This window comes from Temnothorax americanus, unplaced genomic scaffold, assembly GCF_048541705.1.
Source record: "Temnothorax americanus isolate GAGA-0224 unplaced genomic scaffold, ASM4854170v1 Scaffold7, whole genome shotgun sequence".
Lineage (NCBI taxonomy): Eukaryota > Metazoa > Arthropoda > Insecta > Hymenoptera > Formicidae > Temnothorax > Temnothorax americanus.
The window spans coordinates 1,041,381-1,056,904 of NW_027509792.1; the positions used below are offsets into that span (position 1 = coordinate 1,041,381).

At 37.6% G+C, this 15,524-nt stretch overlaps 1 protein-coding gene across 2 annotated transcripts in view; it reads left to right on the plus strand.

Annotated features, from left to right (window-relative positions):
• The window catches only part of Ubce2h (ubiquitin conjugating enzyme E2H), a 39,795-nt gene extending 27,395 nt beyond the window's left edge, over positions 1–12,400 (plus strand). For both annotated transcript variants that reach the window (XM_077422113.1, XM_077422112.1), the window contains exons 4-6: positions 3,434–3,601; positions 3,898–4,026; positions 4,262–12,400. In XM_077422113.1, coding sequence (XP_077278239.1) covers positions 3,434–3,601; positions 3,898–4,026; positions 4,262–4,398 — 434 coding nt within the window. In that variant the 3' untranslated portion in view covers positions 4,399–12,400. The remainder of the gene's footprint in view (positions 1–3,433; positions 3,602–3,897; positions 4,027–4,261) is intronic.
• The last annotated feature ends 3,124 nt before the right edge of the window (positions 12,401–15,524 follow it).

A 15,524-nucleotide genomic window follows, 5' to 3' on the forward strand; every position in this document is an offset into this window, starting at 1 on the left:
CAATGTTTTCGAACGAATATTCTCGGGAAATGAGGGAGTCGAAGGTGCGAGACCGCGTGTGGAAATTATCGCTGGAATGACGGTACCGGTCATTCAACCTTAAGCTTTTCCCAAGCGGAACTCACTCAGTTTTTCTTATAGGATTCTAATCGCTATTAATGTTGTAAATTGTGAGAAAAAGTCGGCCTTTCGCACGATTTACTCGCGTTTGAAGAACTCTCTTTACCTATTTTTTTTCTATCCGGGGCAATGGTTTTCCAAGTAGGAGCATAAAAACTGTAAATTCATCGCATTAGAATTACGAGAATCAATTATATTTATCTCGCGCGAACAATGGTGATAATATAATGATTACGTTCGCAGTTATTCGATAAGCAAACTGTTGAACAATAAGCAATTATTTATAAAAAGCAACAGTTTTGTATTTACAGGTTTGTTTTTTAAAAAAACATATTAAAAAGATTTAAATATATTATAAATATATGTTTGTCTTCGCGCGCTGTCCTTATTTATTAATCAGGAATCTCGTATGGTTTCAGTCAGGCCTTTATAAAATCTTTTACGATAAATCGTTCATAGAGCGAAAAGATGCGGTTTTTCTTCTGGAAATCTGACGTGTGCCGCAGTTAACGAGCGTTAAGGCAAATTATGTCATAGAAATTATACATATACGTTTAATAAGCCGTCCATTAAATTTCAATATAACGGTTTTTACATCGTTTCGTCGATACGACGTTGTTTCGCGTATTGATAACTTTCACCGTGAATCGCAACTCCATTGCCGCAATAGAAGCGTAAGCGTGCGTATACACGTGCGTGCACGCGCAGGTGGATCACGTTTCCTGAAAGCAACGGGCTACCACTCGCGCTCGCACGCGTGGCACAGCTCGCGCGTTTCGCAGGCAAAAGTCAGCCGGGCGCGACCAGCGTGGACAGAAACGCGAGATACGCATAAATGTGCATAATACGTGCGGATTTGCCGTTCGAGAATTTAAGCGTGTACTTTGCAACAGTAATGCCCCGCGTAATACCGATCAAAGCGCGTTGGCTTAATGACTTTCGAAATTGATTTAAACTTTAAACGCGCGGGGGATACGGGATTGCTCTCCGCAATATCTGAAATTCTATAATAACGAAAAATATATAAATTATGGAAGAAGAAGCGCCCTTAAATATACGTAGGGGTTTAACGGGATTGGGAGCGTGGTTCACAATTTTCGCCGTTCGACAGAGTTTCGTCTGTGTAAAAAGTTGTCTTATTCCATTTGGCTCTTTGTCGGGACGGGAATTGAAATAATGCATATACACTCTGGGGTACGATTTAATTTTTCAGCTTTCCGATACGTGCAGTTTGCCGTGGCAATACATCATCTATTACAATTTCTGCGGAATAATTAAATACCCGCGGACACAATGAATATAACGTTGCAGCGGGAATTCAAACCATTTCTATATTTCTTTTCTATTCGATTAATTAACTGATAGGCGCCCGGAGCTCACGGTTTGTTTTTTTGTACCTTGTTTGACCAAGTTGGCTGTTTTTATTGGAGGTTTAATTATCGCGCAACGTTTATCGATTGTTAATCGTTCGTTGTTCTTAGAATTAACCATATCGGTCGCGATATATTGTCGATGACGAATTCAATTCAATTATCCAATACGATGCTGAACAAACCTGAACAAAGTCGACGAGCGCTCGTCATGCATTTTCCTCTTAAAGGTATATCTTTCTCACGGCGCGTGATTTGGCGAATGCGCGAACCCTCGGGTTGCTTTGAATGTTGAGTAAATTCGTCGTATGCATTCCCAATTCCCACGGCATCAACATAGCGAGTAGAACACTGAGTCGGTCTGTTTCTATGCAAATCGATGAATAACTTTATACAGTCATTCCAATTCCACTTTCTTGCATCAAAGAATAAACTTATAATTTATTTAAAAAAAGAACGAACTTAAAAAGATCTTGGTATAAAGTTAATAATTTAGTTTAGATAAAATAAAAGAATTGTACAATAATCGAAAATCGATTTGCATCGATAACGCGCTGCGGTAGTTTAATTTGCGTTGTAATTATTTTATTCTACTATGTAGTCCCAAGTACTTTGGGGCGTGGTATAATTCGTATCATTTTAATTTGAGTCGGGAGAGAGGATTTGGTCGAGAAAGTACCCTCGCTGGATGGTAATTTTATACAAGACTGGAAGGGGAGGAAAAGCAAGGAGCTCGTTAGAATCCTCATCCCTCGCGATATATGTCGTCGTCTTTGTACTTATCGTGCGAAGCTTCGCGATTCTTACTTTGCGGAAAGAGGGGAAAACTCTCGGCGAACTTTCGACCGAAAACAGCCGCGCGTTCCGCGCACTTCAGCCACAATGGATCCCCCTTTGCGCCGCGAACGTTATTTTCTTCTTCCCGGACGAATGAGGCATCCCGGAGAGCGGCTTTACCGTTGGACGTTCCAGTTTCTCCGATCTATCGCAAATTATGAGCTAGCGCTCGTCGGTCCGTCTGTGTGTCCAGCAATCGTATATATCGCCGATAACTGTACGCGCAATTGCTCGCACGTATGAGCGGCGGAATCGCGGTCCTAAACTAACGTACGTTTGGTTTTTTTGCGCGGCCGAGTCATGCGGGCGCGATGAGGAATGATTACGCGCGTGATTACCGCCACGATGCATCACGAAACGTGAATTTTCGACGGGATATTGACGTTTCGGTTATTCACCTCGATTCAACGGGCACGACCGGTTTTCGGGGAGTTTCGATGCTTTTATTTTTGTTTAGTTTGACAGCCCGCATCGGAATTCAGCTAAATAATTAATGAGCAAATTGGGATTTTTCGATCTGCGTGTGTTACATATTTTTCGTACGTTATTTTCGCGAAAGACGTTTGCTGAAAGACTGATGGTAAAAGAGTAATAGCGGCAATAATTATAATTAATTGATGTTTGCAAAAACAAGTTGGCTATTAATATATTTGTTAGCAGTATAGTAATGCATTTAAGAACTCTGATTTATGTGAAGCGTCTATCAATATTTATACGGTTTTAATTAAAATACTTTGCGAGAAATTAACGTGATTTACGTTAAATTTGATACTTTAATTATTATACGAATATTCTATCTGTCGATTAATAGCATACTCACACTGGTAAAAGAGTAATAGCGGCAATAATTAGCAATGTTTGCAAAAGAAGCCGGCTATTAATTTATTTGTTAACAGTAGTAATGCATTTAAGAATTTTGATTTATGTGAAGTATCTATCAATGTTTATACGGTTTTAATTAAAATACTTTGCGAAATTGCGTTAAATTGGACATTATTACGAATATTCTATGTATGTGATACCATATACTCACGCACGTGCACAAATAACGGGATTTAATTATAATAATTGATGGACTCATAAGATCGCGTTATGTTGCGTTGCAGCGCCCTACGAGGGTGGAATATGGAAAGTGAGGGTTCATCTGCCGGAGCACTACCCTTTCAAATCACCTTCGATCGGTTTCATGAACAAGGTCTACCATCCTAACATTGACGAAGTCTCGGGCACGGTCTGTCTAGACGTTATAAACCAAGCTTGGACTGCCCTTTACGGTACGTATTCGTTTAATCGTGTAACCATACTCGACTAAGTCTGTAAACAGTGCAAAGTACCTAAGCAATTTTCGCTTAATTTTTTCATTGGAAGTAACTTAATTTAGAGTTACATCGCTTTGAGAATTATATCGTTGCTTCCCGGCGGTATACATATATCTATCTTGTATTAATTTATTATCGAGTTGAGTTTTGCCGAGCAACGTGTTAAGAGAGAATCTTTAATATTTGTTGAACAAGAGCGAAGAGACTACGAACGATTTATCGACGACATTCTTCCTGTTTCGTTGTTTCAGACTTGTCAAATATTTTCGAGTCTTTCCTGCCTCAGTTGTTAACATATCCCAATCCAATCGATCCCTTGAACGGCGATGCTGCCGCGATGTATCTTCACAAACCCGAAGAGTACAAGAAGAAAGTGGCGGGTAAGTATGCTACCGGCTTAATAAGTTTTTCCCCCTCACATAACGAGGCACGGTTGGAACGAGGGCGGAGGATCATTACGAGACTTTTACGATCGGCCGTCAGAGTTGGCCCGTGCTTCTTAGAGTATAGAGAAACCTCTCCCCGTTGTAGTTACTTCCGTTCCGCGTGTGTACGCTTAGAACGTCCATTACGGTACGCAATGCAATTTCCCGTTTCTGACTTTTCTCCCGGCAGATTACGTAAGGAAGTACGCGACGGAAGAGGCGCTGAGGGACCAGGAGAACGGCGGCACCGGCAACGGGATGTCCTCCGACAGCGAGTCGTCGATGAGCGACTTCAGCGAGGACGAGGCGCAGGACATGGAGTTGTAACCAAATATATTACCATCCGCGCGTACCCATATCCTTAATCATCTCGATTCCCTGTAAGATCCCCGATCGCTCGTCCTACTACCAAATAGATGCTTACACCCGAGACTCCGAGCCTCACTTCTGGTGACGGCGACGAGATCCCCCTTTACGTCTCGTCGCTGCTCTCGTCGCCCGTCGCTCGTACATATATATAGAGGGGGGTGGTGATCGACCATCCCCGACACGACGAGAGTGAAAGTGACGGAGACGAACGAGGTAAAAACGGAGAATCGCGCTCTTCTCGCCGAGCGTATCCCGAGGGGCGTTTTCTATCACGACGGCGATGTCTCTCACGGTCGTCCAAGCTCTTACTTGAATTAATTCGTTAATTATTCGCTGCGTTTAATTGCCACAATCACGACGACGATGAGTGTAACGTACTCGTCAACAAACGACGAAATTCGGAATCTCTGTAAACGTCTCGAGAGTCGATGCTTTCACTTTTCAGTGCGAAGAAGAAAAAAAGGAAGGGTATAAGACAGTGAGACAAAGAGAGAGGCTCATCGTTGGTACTTAAGGATTATCCGTCGATCGATGTAATGTCGGACGATGCTTCTACTTTGTATATCTACGATGCGTTTCTTTGTAATTGAACAGCAAAACAATAACGTACCTGCGACGGAGAGAGCTACACCCGATACATTCGCCCGACCACGTTTTCCTCGGCTTTTTTTTTTTGAGATTCTCTCGCCCTTGTTCGTTCTTTCTTCCGAGCGCCCGCGGGCGCGTTCGTTATTGTGATATTCAAAAACCGTGATCGAGATCGAAGCAGCACGGAGAGACGCGCCACGAGAAATTTTAACGACAAACTATTCAATCTGGCACATATAGCGATCGCATCGTCTCTACCAACTAACGACTCCTTTGCTGCTATCTTATTGTTAGACTGTGTTAGCATCTATTTAGCATCTAATTATTTTTACATTCAAAAATCGCTATGAATCATTATTCATTCTTCTCATTTTTTGAATTTGTAAAGAATACGCTAAATATTGCCTAGTTTAAAGGGGAGAAGTAAAAACGTATTTGTCTTCGCGATAAATTTTTTTTCTCGCAGTCGATCGATCGTAAAATCGGTGCGCATATCACGCGTCAGTTTCAGGTTTCTTTAGTTTAAACAACAGTGAGACACGCAAAAATGTGATGGAGTATGGGTACTAGCACCGTCTTCCTTTTTCCTGCCATCACCATTCCCAAACGTTTCCCCCGTAGGGCTGCGCATCAGCGACCGATCGCCACGTCGTCGTCGGCGGCGAGGAAAAAATCGAATCTGCCACGCAAACGGCCGCACGCGAACGACGCCGGGACGACGCAGCCGCTGTCCAAGACTGCGCGATTGCGGAACTACCCCGGAGGAATGAGTGCGGACGAGACTCTGAATATATTTCAAACAACCTCAGCGTCCTGTCTCGAACTGTGCGCATCGGGCGGGCAAAACGCGGAAGAGACACGAGCAACCGAAGCTACAGGACTATCGTCACCACGTGTCCATCCAATGGAAGTGAATATAGATTTAGTTGATCCCGGTGGGTACGGATCGGACGCGATTTAACATTCGCTCGCGGAAAAATTTTAAGTCAATTTATACTATTTTAATCTCATTGTTATTCGACTCATTATAGATTTCATTATATAGATCATTGTTATTAAGAGGAGGACGTATATTAAATTGAATTGGTTTGTTACAATGTTTGAGAGATGCTTTGCTTTTCTAGAAGTAAAACTGGAAATATCCTTGTGTTAAAGAAAGATACCCCTACTCAATTCATCATTACTTCCATCCGCTAATGCAGTTTTAAGTTTATTTCGAATATTAGAACTAAAGAGAAAATGAAATCAAAGGACTCAGGGAATTTCCGTTTGAGAAACAAAAACTATGGTTGTATCATCGCTGAAGTATAAACAAGGCGTAAAATTCGAATATAACGCGACAGGTGGAAAAAGCGCGAGGAAAGGGTTAAATTTATTTTTATGATTGACGATATATATCAGCGAATTTAAATTTTCAAAAAGAACCAAGTAGAGTAGAATTGTTTGGCAAAAAGTGTAGGAAAACTGTAAATTTATAAAATATAAAATTGTACAAACTTTGGTGCACAATAATCTTCGATCAATAGTATCTCGTTTCAAATTGATCTCCCTCCTTTGCATGATTTACATGTATGCAATGCGATTTATAGCTGTACGTAAGTATAAACATTATATTTCAGTGCCTTCTCAGGCAGAAAAGCGTGCCTTATTATATGGGTCTCCTGTAAAGAATTTCATTATGAATATATGAGTAAATACGACGAGCATTTAGCGTTAACAGACCTTTGAATGAAATTAATTGTGCTTAAAGCATTGCAAATTAATACCGAATGTGTTTTTAGAAACTAGAGATAACCGCGTCGAATGCAATTACCAGACTTGAATAAATTCCTCGGTGATAATTGAAAAATGTACAAGACATCAACGGAAAACACAGAGATATGAAGAAAGCGTGAAAAACCATTTCACTGATAAACTTAGTTGTCCATCTTCAGAATTTTGAACAGATCTAACGCTTTACTGAATTGATATAACGATATCGTAAAGTCGCCATAACTACGTTGCGTGGGCGCATCGGTCATAAATGCAGCAAATGCAGTAATCAAATTTAGGATGTATATAGCAAAAGAAAAAAGTTACGATTTTATTAGCCAATATACTGTACATTTATACAATTTCGTTGCGCATACTTTTTCAGTCGCAACTTTTATTTACTTTATTCGCTGATAAAAGCTTATCTACGTCTCTAACGTATTATGCAACAGCTGCGCTCAATTCTTTTTTTAACAACGTTATGTTTTATGCAACGAGAAACGATATGTATATAATTTACACGAATATTCACGCTTTATTACTTATTATTACGTTATTATTTAAGACTTAAGACGAACTTTCGTGGACACGGCCTGTTTCCCAGCGAATCCATTCCGTTGGCGACGTATACTGCAATGTATTTACCGTTTCAAAAATCGCTATTAAGACTAAGCGAGATCAGAATACAATTTTCATATAACTTCTCAAAACCAGTACCGTTTTTATTTTTATTTTTTTTTTCAATTCGTGCAATTACGTGAAGCCACACGTTTCCAAATTTGTCAGTTCCTCTTCGTCATTTTTCATAATATTCGTATATTGGCTTCGCTACTGTTACAATATTTTAGTGCTTTTCGAGACTCGGTGTGCAATCAACAAAGTATGATATATGATATATGCGTCATTTGGATGTACGTCAAAACAAATGTACAGTCTATTCAGCATGAATACTTAGAATTATCTCAGCCGTACGTACTTAGAAAAAAGGAAAGGAAAATTCTGCTATTCTTTTATTCGCACTGTATCTCTCACAGGGACGCGTGTCTTTTCTACTTTATTTTTGTAAGTTAGCACAGTACGTAGCTTTAACGCGTCTAATGTCTCGTCGGCACTGTACTTTTAGACTTCGTTCATTCAGGACCAAAAATCCATCATATAGAATGTGCGTTTCCCGTAGAACCGTGTCGATTGAGTTTGAAGTCGTGCTCTCAGATCTCACATCGTTGCTAATTATATATGTAACATATAGAATTATTGACTAGTTATACGCATAAATATCATATTCGCATAACTTTATATTAGCTATTATATGTATATGGTTTTACTAACGAATTGTTTAATTAAGCGAAAAAAAGAATAGTTTTAATAATCATTTTTAATATTTTTTTTGCAAGTGTTGTTTGTTCCTCCTGTCAACTGATAACTTAACGCGTCTCCGTTTCGGCTATTGGGATTGTTTTTCAGTATTCCGTATTCGCGCGCGCGCGCGCGCGCTCATTATTATAACGAAGATGAAAAATTTTCCGCAGGATAGGTAAATTGATATTGGATTATCAGGTTAATGTTAACTTAGATTAATGTTAACTAATATTTCGTTTTGTAATGCGAAGATCCATTGCCTCTATTGTGTTCAAACCTTTTTGTAACATTAAATAACGTCTAAAGGCATATTTTTATACATGTATTGCAATGATATAATATAGCAATAGTTGCATGTTCTTTATCCTATGTCGGACTTCATCGCCATTTAATTTTCCCCTCTGTGATCATAAATGATAAATAATCAATTATTTTTATAATCGTGAGCAACCTGTCTCACAGAACGATTAGAGTCTCGTGTATAAGATGCATTGCTTATGTCGGTCTTTTAATTCCGTAAGATATGTCGAATGTTTTCCGAGTAATTGTACATTTAAAGGATGCAAAGGAGATGTTACGTAAAAAAAAGACACGAAAAACATAATTTATATCCGTGATAATAAGCTGTAAGCCCTAGAATTGAAACGAGAGAATTTGAAACTACGATTATTGTGATCGATTGGGTTCTTTGCATACTCTGTGTTCCTAATGTCCCACCGTAAATCTTATTCGCGAAGATGTAAGTATATTTATGGATGACAATTCCGATACAGAGAGCAAGAGAATAGATCGGGCGATGCGGATGTTTGTCAAAGTTATGTCAACAATGTGTGATCGAAGGGCGAGGGATTCGTTTTATCCGATTCAGTTTGATCAAACGACATATACATATATCTACACACATACACCACCTATGCAGACACACAGTGTGAAATACGTTCTAAACGAAGCTATTAATTTCGCGCCACGAAATACAGCGAGAATCATATTCGGAGTTGTAGCTTCAACGTACAAAAAAAAAAGAAAGAAAGAAAGAAAGAAGAGAAAAAAGCGGACACTCGAGTGTCGGAGCCAGGATGGCCGAGATTTTCATTGTACGGAATTTAATTCTGTCGTGTAAGGTTCTTCGAACGTCGAAATAGGGAGATAGAAGTCGGTAGAGCGATCATTATCAAAGAAGTTCTTTAAATAGCAGACTGTTACTCGTTCAGGATTCCAGCTCGTGATGTGAATAAAGGAGATAACGAACGGCCGCTATTTCTGTTCCGCCGGCGGAGCACGTATCCTGATTTGACATCTTGTTTTTCTCGCGAGGTAAAGGTGAATGAATTAGATAAACGAGAGGAGGGAAGAAAAAAAAACGTACTCTCCATCTCTTCAGATATTTTAATCAGGACAGGGAGACAGCAATATTTTTGCTACTCGTTCGTAATTATATATCATCGATGTTAGCGAGCGTGCCGACAACGGCACGAGCGTCAGACGCGTTTGCAATAATGGTTGACTTACAAAGTTATAATAAAAAGAATCGTTATATCGATCCTGATCGTACGATCGAACCTAGTCGCCCCGACAACGACGATGCAGTTGCGCTTGCGGTAATTACCGCATATCGATATAGTTTGGCAAATTCATTTCACCACTCGATCGCGCGACAGCGATCCGATTTCTCGCTACCCTTATCCAGCCGAAAATCTGACTCCCCAACCTTAGATCCAGCGATAAGAATGACCTAGCCGTGCGCATATTTGCAAATTAGAGAGTAAACGCCGACATTGTCACGGGACGATAGTAACTGAACAAACGCGGCAAACGAATAAAACGTTGATCACTGATATTTCTTGATCTGGCTATTTGAATGGCGTTCCAACTGTTGTTATTCAGCAGCATCCGGGGGATTTAATTAACGAAATTAAAGAAGCTATTAATTTCACGTGATATTTTGTTACTCTTGCTCCGGGCAATATCGGCGTTCGCGGCGCAATGAACGGACTTTCGCGTGTATTATTACCGCTTCACATTACTCATCGATTGTGCGAGAACGTAATACCTAAACTGTTTCTACGTAGATTAAGCGCGAGGCCATTTTCTACCGCGTCTGAGATAAATTAATAATCTCTCCCCGTGGAGTTTTTTTTGCATTATTCACGTCAAGTGAGAATTGCTCTGTCGACGAAAAAAGCAGAATTGTAAACGCGAGAAAACGAAAATACGATGTAATTAAGTGCAATTTGTGACGCGAGAGGAAGACACATTTTCTCGAACGAAAAGTTTACGCTCGCTTATACATCTGGAAATGATAAGGATTTAATATTTCGATGATATTAAATCGATTTAATATTTCGATATGGCGATAGAGAGGCTGAGAGAGTTGAAGGGGGAAGCATAATGCTAAAAAAGGAAGAGATGCTTTCTTGACGGCCCGCACCGCGATGTGTGTGCAGGATTTTTAATTATTCAAGTAAAAATTTGAAGAAAAAAAAATATTCTCATGGAAACTATATTATAAATATGAGAAAAATCCCGGAAAACGATTAATTCGACGACTAAATGACTAACTGAAACAACTTGAAAATGACCAACTCGAAATTTATTGATATCGCTAGAAAGCGAAATTATTGGAATTTATTAGAAGCGTCCTATTGACGTACATTTGAGCCAGACATTTTATCATGACGAGTATTCCCTCCAAAATAACAAATTCTGAAATTTCTAAATAACAACCGCGAATAGGTTAGAAAAAAAACGTCGCTTGGTGCGCGCTGTGAAGAAATTGGAAGATTGAAGGACTCGCTCGCGATCCTTCGATCAACCGCTTTTACGCGGTGAGACGGATTCTTTCGATAATAGATTTCGATATCGCTGGTAGACCCTTTTCAAACGTAACACATGTAGCGACGTATAAAATGCTAAGGAGTTGTACTATAACTCTCTCGTGGACGACGATCGTCATTAACTCTGCAGTAACGTTACGTTTTCCCCAGTGGTTCCTAGTCACTGCCATACTTATTGACGACGATATCGTGAAGAGCGTGACCGGAGAGCTGCTAAAGGAAATTTTTTGCCGAACAATATATTGAAAAGACAAAAGAAAAAAAAAGAGCAAATATACCTCGTAATGCGTTCGAATTTATTAGCTGCTAAAAGCTCTCGAGAAAAATTGGCACAAAGACTGCTGTACTGCAGGGTTTACGGGGAATCGACGAGATATCCGTTAATTAACACTGGCAAAGTAAAGCTTTATAAACTAACGTAGTGATGATGATAATGATGACGATAAAGTTTGGAACACTCGTTCGGAGGATTTGTTCGGGAACCGTTTCTATGTTCCATGTACAATCGTGAAGATCGAATTATTGGTGTCTGTAGAGGTACATATATTTTCTTACGGTATATGATAAATTAGCTGCGCTGCTTCGGCTCGTCGAGGACCCCGTTATCCTTGATTTGGTCAACAATAAAATGAAACAAAGGCGAGCGAGATCTTAAAAATGGTCGAATTAACGTATCGTTGAATAATGTACAATAAAACCGGGGGGCACATATTTAATTCCGCAGTACTTTCACAATTAATCATCTCATCGTATTGCCACAAGCTTTGTGAAATGAGATTTTATTAGAATTCGTAACGAGTTGGAATTATTCAAACAGAAATGCACGATGCATTTCTTTATCAAAACTCAGAATATACGAAACAGACTAATTATACTATCGTTAATTATACAGATTAATTATACAGACTATATAGATAAAATATGATCAAAAAATATAATACGAGATTAAGTAAGATTTAAAAAAAATTAAGTTTTATCTTTAGTATTCTCGATATAAAATATGTTTTTTAATTAACGGCAAGTTAAAAAATCATTATTTTTGGAAGTAAAGTCTTAATATGAGTAATAACAAGTGATGAATTCGCGTAATTTCTATTGCGACGTGATTGTATCGTGTAACAACTCCAAGTAACATAGGTCCAACTTTATCGAAAAATAGAAAAGTGATACATTTTTGGACTTACGCGCTATGCAGATTCTCAGAAAAATAATTCTAAAGGACGAATTTAAGGGAACGGGGCGCCTCACTACAGCTAGATGTAAAGTTTCCTTAGGTACCTATTGTTTCAATGTATGAATCGTCTATGTAAGATGCTGGTACTGTTAGAAAAAAAAATAAGAAAAAAGATGTGTGTCAACGACAAGAGTATGCCGAGAGGAAAGAATTAATCTCGAATAATCCGGCCTTTCCGAAAAAAAAAAGAAAACGGAGAAGAGACAGAAATAATTCGACGATCTGGCGTGTCTTTTATCAGACAGATTTCCCGAATCTGACCAATCACACAGAACGTCTTTCTAGTTAGCACGTGATGACGATGATTATACGAACTTGCTGAATCCACGTTTTCATGGTTCATGAACACAATAAAACAATGACAAACAATGAACATTACGCTATTACAAATATTTATTATAAATAAGATATAACAAATATAAATATAAATATATATATATATATATTATATTGAATTAACGATGATTGAACAAGATGCAATTTTTTGGTACAATAAAACGAAAAGAACCAATATTGCGTGAGTGTGTTCTATTGCGTAATCCACGTACCCTTTATGTTGACTACATTGTTTGACATTATTTTATAATAACTTTATCTAACTTATTCTTTGCATACTGTTATTTACCGAGTATTCAGTTACCGTGCAATATATCAACGTCCAGACAACTAGTTGAAATTTAAAATTCTAATACAAAAATTTGAGTTTATGATATTTTCAAGTTGTAAATCGACTAAAAAAAACTAACGCTGTCGCGTAATTAGTAAAAAATCAAAAGCCGAAATCAACTGAATGAGAAAGATTATTTAAACGATAAAGATCAATAATAGATGACTGCAGATTGATATGTGTAAATATCTGTAAATATCTTTAGCACGTAAACTCGCGATACACCAATGGGCAACTTTAATTACTTATAACTTAGACATTATTGTGAAAATTCTTACATGACGTTTCCATGGTAGGATCGATTCTAGTTAATCTCCAAAATATTAAAATATTGTACGGTTGTAGTTGGATATGTTGTATATTACATAAATATCATACAAAATGTTCTTCCTGTTTATTTTTTATTTTTTAAAATTTTTAGACAAATATTTTGTAAAATAAATTCAATGTAAACACCTAATTATTTCTATCGCTTTCTCTCAATTATCGAATTTTAATCGCGAGTTTCGAATCGATTAATTGATGAATAATGGAAATAGTTATGCGCATCTAACTATTTTTTAAATGCTTTTTCTTTTCGAAATGCGCTAATAAGCTAACAATACACATTAAGAATTATTTCAATATCAAATACTTTGATACAATATGTGTCATGCACCAATTATAATCGAGATATATAATACTTTTTTTCATTCCGCAGCGAAACATTTATTAGACCGACGTATCTCTTATTTTATTTTGCTTCAAATAACAAAGTAAGTCAAATTATCATATTAAATATGGATGGGTAGATTATGAGAAATTAGAATAAACGTGGCGTGTGTTATAAAATTAAATACAATTAATAATAATTAACACATTTTTTAGGACGTAAATTAATTGAAATATGATACATGATATATGAATTTCTTATTACTTTTTTATTTTATACTTGTAACATGATGCACGATATTAAAAAAACTATTGGAAAAGCAATACTTTAATATTACTTTCTTGCAACAATTTACATGATATTTAATCCTGGTAGAATTACAGATATATTTGGGAAATAGTGGAAGAGGAGAAGAGAACATAAAATAACGCGCTCTTAAATAGTAATTTTTCCCTACTATTCTATAGATTCATTCAGAAATTTTATTTATTTATTTGTTTTTACTTTAAGTAAATAAAATATTTTCTTCTAATCTTCATTGCCCATGAGAAATATTTTAAGACAATTTAAATAAAAAGTTGATATTTAAAAAAAGATCAGTTTCTTTTATTTACTATAATTTTATTTTATTTCTCTATTTTTTCTTTTATTTTTCAACGTTATCTAAGTCACGAAATTGAAGTCACGATATTCAATTAGTTATAATATAATAATTGATAATATTGCAAATAATAATTAATATTTCATGTCCTTATAATGTTCTCAATTGCGTTTTCTCGAAATGTATAAAGGCGAAAAGTATAAAAGATATTAATAATGCCTTTATTAGACCTGGACACTTTTTGTAAAGCTCGCATTATCATATCGTTTATCTTTCATCGCGCTTTTCTTATTTAGAATGGTTCCGGATTGCCTTTATAGCGTTTATGCTTGCGAGATTGCTTCAGGCAATTGCACATCCCAGGCAATAAGCAATTCATCGATACAACGAGCTATTCGTGGAACTTTACGTGTCCTCGTGTGCTCAAAAAATCAACAATCGCACACAAACCAGGATTAAATATCCGTTTCAATTTATTCTAGCCCATCCATTTCAAGACGGCGGATCTATGAGACGTCATCATTTTTATTTGCAACAGGTATTTTTAAGCTTGACAAACGCATGGATACCAAAACGTATACAGATACAATCTATGCAAATTTCACAGATCCGTTACCTCGATTTCGAAAAAATAATTTATAGACTTACCAACCGATGCGCAACAGCGGAGTTGTAGACTATACGTTGCGACGTTGATCTGCAACACAATAAAAGAACCAAATTATTATAGTAGCGTTCAAAATAATTGATGACATTTCGAAAAGAAAGATTAATTATTATCGTCCCGCATCTCGAATTCTTCAATTGTTTTTCGCGTATACGTTTACCAATGTTAATTATACATATGTATAGTTATCGGAAAGAAATCTGTCTTTTCTTTCGTTTCAAGATTTATACAAATGAATAACTATCCCAAAATATATTTTTACAAAATCTCACGAAGAATTAAGCGTCTTTCTCTCTGCGATCGTTACTTGCGTGTATTATTCAACTAAGCAATTTGATTAATTAGATAAAAATAGACGATTAATTCTACAAATCGCGAATGATATTGAATTTACTCACTCAACGGTTGCTCCGCCGTCGCCCGATGCCTCCCAGGCCTGCTCCTCCTCTCAGATTCCTTCGCACGCGACACTCGCTCCCGATTAATTTCGGTCGCGCGACACCTTGCACGGCACTCCCGATATACGCGTTTCATTGTAAGTGACGTATATAACATGAGAATTTACCTCGAGAAACTCCGGAAATCGCGCGTTCAATTTTAGGCCTTCAGGCTTCGCCACATCTTTTGCTATATTGTGCAACGTAATTGTAATTGTAACATTTTAGGACGGGTGCTGTCTCTCATCGTAACGAAGGCAAACGAATACGTGCACGGAAGTCGAGGACGCACA